Source organism: Calidris pugnax, unplaced genomic scaffold, assembly GCF_001431845.1.
Source record: "Calidris pugnax isolate Ruff unplaced genomic scaffold, ASM143184v1 scaffold51, whole genome shotgun sequence".
Classification (NCBI taxonomy): Eukaryota; Metazoa; Chordata; class Aves; order Charadriiformes; family Scolopacidae; genus Calidris; species Calidris pugnax.
In genome coordinates this window covers 7,404,826-7,414,995 of record NW_015090797.1, presented here as the reverse complement: position 1 = coordinate 7,414,995, position 10,170 = coordinate 7,404,826, and the positions used below count along the sequence as shown (strand labels likewise).

General features: G+C 36.0%; 1 protein-coding gene across 1 annotated transcript in view; it reads left to right on the top strand.

Annotated features, from left to right (window-relative positions):
• Positions 1–1,120: 1,120 nt before the first annotated feature.
• The window catches only part of RB1CC1 (RB1 inducible coiled-coil 1), a 77,366-nt gene continuing 68,316 nt past the window's right edge, over positions 1,121–10,170 (top strand). Inside the window, exons 1-4 of the mRNA XM_014936967.1 lie at positions 1,121–1,208; positions 4,942–5,069; positions 7,177–7,303; positions 7,601–7,771. Of these exons, the coding sequence (XP_014792453.1) occupies positions 1,173–1,208; positions 4,942–5,069; positions 7,177–7,303; positions 7,601–7,771 (462 nt within the window). The 5' untranslated portion in view covers positions 1,121–1,172. The remainder of the gene's footprint in view (positions 1,209–4,941; positions 5,070–7,176; positions 7,304–7,600; positions 7,772–10,170) is intronic.

Sequence of the window (10,170 nt, the reverse complement as noted above, 5' to 3'; positions counted from 1 at the left end):
GTTTTTAATTTACTATTAGTAGCACGAGTTGTATAAAGTGATTTACACATTCTAATAGTTTTCAGGCTTCAGCAAATCTATTTTTAGAAATGGATTATCACCCTTTATAGTGCCTGATCATCTTGCTGGGGCATTAGCATGATAGAAATAATGTTTGTTTGCGGTTTGGAGTTTGATTGTGCACTTGCCTGCATGCCCTGAGCTCAACTGCTCATCACCAGCTTCCTTGCCAAGGGCTCCCTCTCCTTTGGTGCTGCTACTTCACTGACAGCAGTGAAAATAAACTAGGGTAGCCTAAAAAATCCACCTGTGCTGATCTGGCTTATTTTGATTGTGTAGTTTAAACAACAATTTGGGGAGAGGAAGCCCCTGGCAAGCACGCCAGTGACAAGCACCTGGGAATTGTAACATCTTCAGATTGTTTAAAAAAAACAAAACCCAAAGGAAACCAAACCCCAAAAATCTTAATAAATGGTTTGGAAGAAGGTGAATGGATTAACAAGCACGGTTTCCTTGTTTCAGGTAGGGAAGGTGATGCTTATTCCTGGAGGAATCTATCGGATACAGCTGCAGGTTAAGGCTGTCTGTTCAACAGCAGTAGCATGTGTGCCTTTTTACGCTGGATTTTCTTAGATAAACTATTTTGTTATGACTTCCTGTATTTCTCTTGTATCAGAATTCTGTGCCAGTTTTGAAAAATACTTGCAGTTAATGGAAGTACAAGCAGTTCTTGTTAGTGAACTAAATTTGCCTCCTTGCAAATACTGAACACCAGAACTTATGGTTATTTTAAACCAAACTTATAGGCAAAAATGTTCAGGTATGTAGCCATTTTGAGCAAACTTGTAAATGGATAGCATTGCTAATTAAAAATTAATAATATCTCAGAATCACAGAATGATATGGGGTTGGAAGGGACCTCTGAAGATCATCTAGTCCAACCCCCCCCACCAAAGCAAGTCCACCTAGAGCAGGTTGTCCAGGAGGGTTTTGAACACCTAATTATTCTTTCTGGCATTGACATACACTGATTTCTTGGATAGATGTAATGAGGGGCATAAAATTCTTTCATTTTAATAATACCTGTAATAGCATTCTGTATCTTTTCTTTGCAGATCTTACCTGGCTTTGAACAGCCATGCTACTCCGTTGCCAAAAATCAAGTAAAGCGAATGTGTGTATTTATTCTCCTCTTGAATTTGAAGAAAGTAATAGCTTCATATAGTGCCTGAAGGTAATTCTTTCTTTGCTTGAAGTTAAAAAGTTTGAGACTACTGATGCATGTGTAGCAGATGCTGTCATAGTATTTTTTTTTATCTTGATAATGTTTTTTCTTTTTGTGTTTTAAATAGCTTTAGTGTTAAAGTGTGGAGAGGGAAATGTTTGATTAAAATTTTACATGACATATCTGGACAGATTTTCTTAAATATCACTTCAGCTTGGAAGATAACGTTCATGTGAAAACTAGATACTGTATAAGCTTTTTTTATGCTTAGGTGGAAAAGAGCTTTTTTTTGTTGGGTGCTCCATGGTGCTTGCCTTAAGCATTATGTTATTTAACATTTGTTTCTAATTGGACCTGGACCATGGTTACAGATATACCCTTTGTGAAAAGAAGTCTCTCTGTGTGCATGAGACTGATTAATTCTAAAACCTAGGTCAAATAATTTAGTAATAAATTATTATTAGCTTGTTCTTGGTGTTTAGCAGTTTTTGTCCAATTACTTTGTTTATAGAGTATATTCTTTTTCCAATATAAATTGGAACTGGTACCGCTGAGTACAGTGGAGTTCAACAACAAAAATAAATTCAAATTATTTAACTGGGACTTCTATATTTGCTATGGTTCTGTTTCTGAAGCCTTGTTGTGGAAATGCATGTTTTAAATGGCTTATATACTATAACTAATGCTTAAAAAACGCATGGAAAGCCACACTCTTGAAAGAAAGCTCTTTTGACTTTCTGGGGTTATTATTCTGGTTCTGGTGAAACCTCTTCCACTCCCCATTTTAATGGTGTGTTTGTTATTTTTCTCTATGGTTTGTCAGTTTTTCCTCTGTGTAGGTAAGGAAATAAATGAAAATTCAGACTTATTTTAGAATAATACAATTAACTGCATAAACCTTGTGTGTATCCTCTTCATCTTTCAGGGAAAGACGGGTTTCCTGTGAAGTAATTTAATACAAAAAAAATTATAATGAAAGAAGGATATTGTTGAGTGGCTAAAACTTTTACAGCTTAACTTTTCCTAACTCCTTCCACATCAAAAAATTTCAGGTCATTAGTGACTGCAGTGCTACTTGCACTTCTGCAGCAGCTTTGTCAGCGTGGAGGAAATTACTCATAAACTTCTGAGCTCCTATGGAGAAGAAGAGAAATAGGCTCAGAAGCTTGGAGTATTTCAGTGATTAAAATCTCAGATTAGATCTCAACATTTTACAAAGCAGTTCAATGTTTTTCATCTTTTGTGTACACTGGAAAAACATGTGCTTATAGTCACTCATCCAGATGCTTGTACGGCACAGGACTGAAAATGCATCCAGGGTGTTGGACTGTACTTTCTTGATTACTCCATATTTGCTATTAGTTACAAAGAAATTAGCTACGGATTTACTAGTGCTGAAAATAGAGGAAAAAGTTTTTTTAAACTATTATTTTAATTGTGGAGAGATAAACCAAGAAAATCTAAATCATCTTAGCTTTTTATTTTTATTTCTTCTTAATGCTTCGATATGTCTGAGTGATGGAGAGATAAACCAAGAAAATCTAAATCAGCTTTTTATTTTTATTTCTTGCTAATGCTTCAATATGTCTGAGTGAAAAAAACTATGGATAGGGGTAGTAGTGAGCAGCTTTGTAGCTGTTAAAAAACTATGGATAGGGGTAGTAGTGAGCAGATAGGCTTTGTAGCTGTTGAGTTGAGGAATTAATACTTACAGCATAGATCATGCATGCTTGTAAAACCTAGAAAAGATGTCTGGAAATAACCATATCTGGGACTTAAAAAATGCACTTTATAACTGAGAAAAGCCAGGTAATGATCTGAGATGGTGGCCTCTGCAACTGGAAGTTGTCTTGCTTTTTTTTTTTAATTCTCCTCAGTGTATATTTTCCTGTGTTCTCCTAACCATGTGCATACGTAGAGGCCTACCTTGCCCATGTTTCAGGTCAGAGGAGCATCTGTATGTTTAGTAATGGATAAGGAACTGTGGAATATGAGAGCTAATGTATTCACCCACTATATATCTCAAAACATTTTTTCAAAAGCACGTACATATCTTTCGTAACACGTATGTGAAACTAACATGATTTTTTTTTTCTTCAGTTTCTAAATGATTTTAGCAGTGGAAGTTACAAACTTCAGAGTGTGCATGAGACTGATTAATTCTAAAACCTAGGTCAAATAATTTAGTAATAAATTATTATTAGCTTGTTCTTGGTGTTTAGCAGTTTTTGTCCAATTACTTTGTTTATAGAGTATATTCTTTTTCCAATATAAATTGGAACTGGTACCGCTGAGTACAGTGGAGTTCAACAACAAAAATAAATTCAAATTATTTAACTGGGACTTCTATATTTGCTATGGTTCTGTTTCTGAAGCCTTGTTGTGGAAATGCATGTTTTAAATGGCTTATATACTATAACTAATGCTTAAAAAACGCATGGAAAGCCACACTCTTGAAAGAAAGCTCTTTTGACTTTCTGGGGTTATTATTCTGGTTCTGGTGAAACCTCTTCCACTCCCCATTTTAATGGTGTGTTTGTTATTTTTCTCTATGGTTTGTCAGTTTTTCCTCTGTGTAGGTAAGGAAATAAATGAAAATTCAGACTTATTTTAGAATAATACAATTAACTGCATAAACCTTGTGTGTATCCTCTTCATCTTTCAGGGAAAGACGGGTTTCCTGTGAAGTAATTTAATACAAAAAAAATTATAATGAAAGAAGGATATTGTTGAGTGGCTAAAACTTTTACAGCTTAACTTTTCCTAACTCCTTCCACATCAAAAAATTTCAGGTCATTAGTGACTGCAGTGCTACTTGCACTTCTGCAGCAGCTTTGTCAGCGTGGAGGAAATTACTCATAAACTTCTGAACTCCTATGGAGAAGAAGAGAAATAGGCTCAGAAGCTTGGAGTATTTCAGTGATTAAAATCTCAGATTAGATCTCAACATTTTACAAAGCAGTTCAATGTTTTTCATCTTTTACGTACACTGGAAAAACATGTGCTTATAGTCACTCATCCAGATGCTTGTACGGCACAGGACTGAAAATGCATCCAGGGTGTTGGACTGTACTTTCTTGATTACTCCATATTTGCTATTAGTTACAAAGAAATTAGCTACAGATTTACTAGTGCTGAAAATAAAGGAAAATGTTTTTTTTTAAACTATTATTTTAATTATGGAGAGATAAACCAAGAAAATCTAAATCAGCTTTTTATTTTTATTTCTTGCTAATGCTTCAATATGTCTGAGTGAAAAAAACTATGGATAGGGGTAGTAGTGAGCAGATAGGCTTTGTAGCTGTTGAGTTGAGGAATTAATACTTACAGCATAGATCATGCATGCTTGTAAAACCTAGAAAAGATGTCTGGAAATAACCATATCTGGGACTTTAAAAATGCACTTTATAACTGAGAAAAGCCAGGTAATGATCTGAGATGGTGGCCTCTGCAACTGGAAGTTGTCTTGCTTTTTTTTTTTAATTCTCCTCAGTGTATATTTTCCTGTGTTCTCCTAACCATGTGCATACGTAGAGGCCTACCTTGCCCATGTTTCAGGTCAGAGGAGCATCTGTATGTTTAGTAATGGATAAGGAACTGTGGAATATGAGAGCTAATGTATTCACCCACTATATATCTCAAAACATTTTTTCAAAAGCACGTACATATCTTTCGTAACATGTATGTGAAACTAACATGATTTTTTTTTTTTTCAGTTTCTAAATGATTTTAGCAGTGGAAGTTACAAACTTCAGAGACCTAAAGAAATCATCATGAAGCTATATGTATTTCTTGTCAACACTGGAACTACCCTTACCTTTGACACAGAACTTGCTGTACAAAAGTAAGAAAGGAAATTAATTGCATGTTAGTTGTATTTTAAATTAAGAATAAAAAGAGAGTGTATATGCTACTTCTGTATTGAGTGCTGGAGAGACGACACTCAGTTATTTTTAGTATGTCCAACTTCTAGGTTTTCATGTATTTGGTTGAATCTTTTGGGGGGTTTTGAATGAGTGTTTTTAATACCTTGCAGGTGGTTGTGTGTGTTTGAGATGCCATGAAAGAATGGAGAGGTTATTTACTGTCTGGGACAGTGACAGAGGATGAGCTGCTCTTATTGGAGTCTGGTGGTGTTTGGTGCTTTGTGGAAAAATTCTCAGATTGACTTCTGGTTGTCTGTGACCTTTATTGGATGGTGATTTTATTTAGAATTCCTCTGTAAAAGGCTTATATTTAACTGACTGGCATCATAGAAGAAATTCTGCAGATTGCTCTTTCTCCTGTCACTGTACACTCATCCTGAAAAAGATGTGTGCTCTGCAGTGTTCTTGGATTGGATGCTAAAGACCTGGCATATAGGTTTTTGTCTCGTGTCTAGGATGGGTAAAAGTTGGCTCTGTCCTATGTTGTAAGGCTCCAAAATGTTTTACAGCATTTTATATGTAAAACCTGAACTTCTGAATGCCCAGCTGCCTGAAACGTGGGCAGTGTTACAGAATCACAGTTAAGTCCCAACAACTTTAATATTTGTACTTTTTTCACTGCACATTAAAAGCATCTTGCAAATGTAAAGATGTAAATGTAAAGAGAGGTGAAGATATACTGGGTGTTTTGTATTCTTTGCCCTTGTTCTCTGATCTAGTGAGTAGATCGTGTATAATACGATGATAGCCTGTACACCGTGGGGCTAGTAAGAGCCAAGCTTACCTGCTGTCTTCATATTTTATCAGTGGTGAATGAGTGGCAAGTAATTGTGCTTGAAAGACTGCTACCATGGATTTTGTGCTCAAATCCATTGTTTCCTTTCTCCTGAATTCCCAGTTGTAATTTTCATGACTCAACAAGTGAGTTTGGATTTTGAAACTTTGGAAGGGCCTTAAGACCGTCTACACTGATTGGTTTTGTAAGCTCTTCTGCAAAGCCCACTGATGGTATTGAGTATGAAATAGTGTTTCATCTCAGCCATTCTGGATCTACTGGGTCATTTGCAGGTGTGTCAGCACCTCTGAATGCTGTCTGGTGCATTGGGACGTTCTGTTCCTAAATCGTGGTGAGGTGCAGTATCTGACCAGGCACCAAATAGTCTGGTATGGACTGACTTTTTGCTCAGTTGGATAGTTCTTTGAGGAAGAATCTTTCCAACAGTGAAACTACGCAAAATCCAAGATGACTCACTTGAACAGTTTAACTTCTAATTCTGTGTGTTAGTTTGGGTCTGTGATACTTACTGTATCATATTAGTAAGTTCTTCTTTAGTTTGGTGTTTGCCTGTGCCTTCAAGACAAAGTCTAAAACTTAGATATGCAGTAAAGTGAAGATGTCATCATCCAGAGTGTAAGGTATGAGGATGGTGAACAAAACCAGGAATGGTTCATTGGTCTACTGTTTCCAGGTTAAAAATGTCTTTAATGTTTATATGGATTTGTGTATATGTGGATTGTTTAATTTCCTGTTAAGTGCTGTACTGCACTTCACGTACTGTAAATCAGTCAGAATTGATTAGGTGAAACAGTTCTTACGTTATACATAATGAAGTGTTAATACTCTTGTTGTCATCTTCTAGGGTTTCAGTAAGTCAGGCGTTTGTTCTTAAAGTATTCAAATACGGTAATAAAACTTTTACCGATATTATCCTAAATGCTTGATGTGACTTAATCCAGAACTTCAGCATGCTATTGGGTCATCTTGGAAAGATTGCTGATGGCTTCCCAGTAATGCAGAGGCTGTTGTCTTTTAGCTGATAGCATATTAGCCAGATATCAGGAATGTAACACATTACAGCACTTAAAAAACTTAGGAATATGTCACTATGCAGAATAAAAAGTAATAGCTCTTTAAAAAAATTTCTGCTTTGACATAGACCAGTTACCTGTCATTACAGGAATATGTAAAATTAGAGACACAAATATGCTGATAGTGTGATCTTCTCTTCCTGTCTTTTTTTCCAGTGTGGCTGATCTGAAACATGCAATTCAAACAAAGTATAAGATTGCCATTCAGCACCAAGTACTGGTTGTCAATGGAGGAGAGTGTATGGCGCCAGACAGAAGAGTGTGTAGTTACAGTGCTGGAACAGTAAGTGCATACAGCATTCTTTGTCTAAACTGTCATTTATAGAGAAAGAAAAAGATGTCTTACTAAGGGATTTCTAAGTATTTTTCTATAGTGTACTGTTTGCTGGATTTCTTTGCTTGAGAAACAGATACTTAAGTATTCAACTTACACTTGAGAAACGGATATTTATGTATTCAACTTACACATGTAGATTTTAACATGTTCTTAAGACGTGTCACCCACATGATGAAATCACTGATGACTGAACAGTATGTTGGTGTTACTCAGTGATTGGTTTTGTTTTCTTTTTGAGTGTAGGATACCAACCCAATTTTTTTATTCAACAAAGAAATGATCTTGTGTGAACGTCCACCAGCTATCCCCAAAACCACTTTCTCAGCAGAGAATGAGATGGAATTGAAAGTAGAAGAATCTCTCATGATGCCTGCAGTGTTTCATACGGTAGCATCACGGACACAACTTGCTGTGGTAGGTAAATTTTTACTGTACTTGAACATCAAAGGAAAATAACCTTTTTGTACGTCAGAGGGGACACTTGATATACAGGATGAAACCGTTCAAAGGACAGTGAGAATGGTGGTTTAGTGATGATGTATTCTTCAGAGCCTTGTCTTCAAGTTTCAACGTAGGTATTGAAATGTGCTTGCTTCTTCAGCATGTTCAAAGCTTCTTTCAAAAGCATATTGTGATACAGCTTTATGGATGCATATGTTTACAGCATTGCAAAATAAAAGTAGTCTGGTTGTTTTGGACCCGTGCCTTAATGCTCTGCCTTATTTTCTGTGTCTTCACTCTGCTTCAACCAGAGAACAAAGTAACCAGAGTTACTTTGGAAATCTTGCTAACCCAAGTGGAAAACTAGCAGTATAATTTTCAAAGGCACCTTGCCAAGCTTCTGTTTCATCTTCTATGTCTAAACCACTGGTGAAGCATTCATAAATCTAAGCTTCCTTTTCCTAAAATGCAGGGTTTTTATTATCGAGTGCCGGCTTTTACTTGCATAGAAAGCAAACTTGTCAGAATCCCAATTTGATTACTTATGTATTATTTTGATGGGGGAACTAGTTCCCTGCAATGTGGTCAGTAAGGTATCGGGTGCATGCAGAAACGGCTGCCATGTTCCAGAGAGTGAGACAATGTCTTCTGTAGCTGGAATGATTGCTTTTCTTCATGTTAGGAAATACTGCCTTTGTTTTCCTTTTCAAATTTTACATTTAAATGCATTAAATATTTTTCATGTTTCTAAAGATTATTTTAACTTTCAACGGCGGGGAGCAGGGGAACAGTTATGTTTAGCACTTAGAACAAAATGAATAGTAATGTTTTTAGCATGTTGTCTTGGTAATAAAGTTTCTTAGTTTCAGTGACAACTTTAATGCAGTCCAAAAGAATATTTAGCACTTCAAGTGGCTGTGTTTTAATACTGTACAGCTGAATGCAGAGAAAAGTGCTAAGTCTTGCATATAGTACAAGGTTTTTTTGGTTTTCCCCCTTGGCCTCCTGATCTGTCAGGAGGGAGAAAGTTAGCATGGATAATCTGACCTTGATGTACTGTCTGACTTAAGGCAAGGATTGAGTTCAGTAGACTCTTTTCCTCTCTCTACCACCTGTTGACAGTTACTGCTGACTTAGTAAATAAGACCTTGAGTTATTAGGGGTCTGAATCATATGACTGTCATACAGAGAAGAGTGGATATCAATGCGAATTCAGCTTGGAGTGGGAGGTTTTCATTTGTGCTCCTTGAAGAGTGTGAGGATTCTTGTTTTAGAAGCTGAAACGGAAAGTGCTTTAAAACCTTTTTTTGTGAGGTTTTAAGAGGATCTTATAAAAATCAGCCAGACCAGTACTTGTTAAATACTTAATATTGGTATGAAACGGGGGGGGGCTGTAGTAATTACTATGGTCTTCAGTGTTTATGCTTTATTTAGGGTAATGGAAGTGAAAGGTGGTGGTACCCAGTCTTAAATTTCTCATTGTTGATATTTTATCTTCTTTCTTTGTCCCATCCCTGATTTTGTGGTCTTGAAGAGTCTTAATCTTGGTTTTGGTCTGATGAAGTTAGTATACACTGATGGAACTGATTTAATTCCTCTGGACTAAAATTTTTATATTCCAGGAATTTTATAAAAAATGCTGCTACTTAGCTTGAATTGTTAGTGCTACCTTCTCTTACCCCTTGATTCTGAAGAATATATTAATATGAAGAGGAAACGAGTTTATTGCAGTGTTTGTTTTAAAATTAATTATTTAGCTCTTTACTGACTCGTTCTGGTGGCAAGTCTCCTGTAAGGAAGCCCATATTTCAAAAATACTCCTATAAGTCTCTGCGTGGAGTCCAGATTTTATTTGCCAACTGGAGCTATAATGTTTAGCTAGAGACTGAAGAGTTTATCTAGAGAGGGTGATTCTGAGCTGATTGGCAAGAAGAAAATAAATCTTTCCATACTTGATGGCACCTATTAATATTATTATGGGATAGGGGAGGAATTTAGTATGTAAAGGTCCTTAAACATGGATCTAAATAAAATTCAGGTTTTATTTTTAGCCTGCAGATTTATTTTGGAAAAAGATTACTCTGTTTCCCGCTTTTTCCAGACCTTTCCTGCTTGTGAAAGGATTGCAATGATAGTAGACTCTTTTGTGAAAAACTTAAAAATTTCTTCAAAGATTAAATGGGTAGTCATATTCTTAAATCTGATACACTTTATTACACATGGTTAATTTTATCCAAGATCTTAAACCTTTCAAAACTGTAGGCTCTGTTTTAGCCTGTGAAAGTGCATTGGGTACTTTTTTGGGAGGGAATGACAAAACCATCATATATAGTGGAAGGTTAGTAAATAGGGTGTCATAATTTTAGATGTAC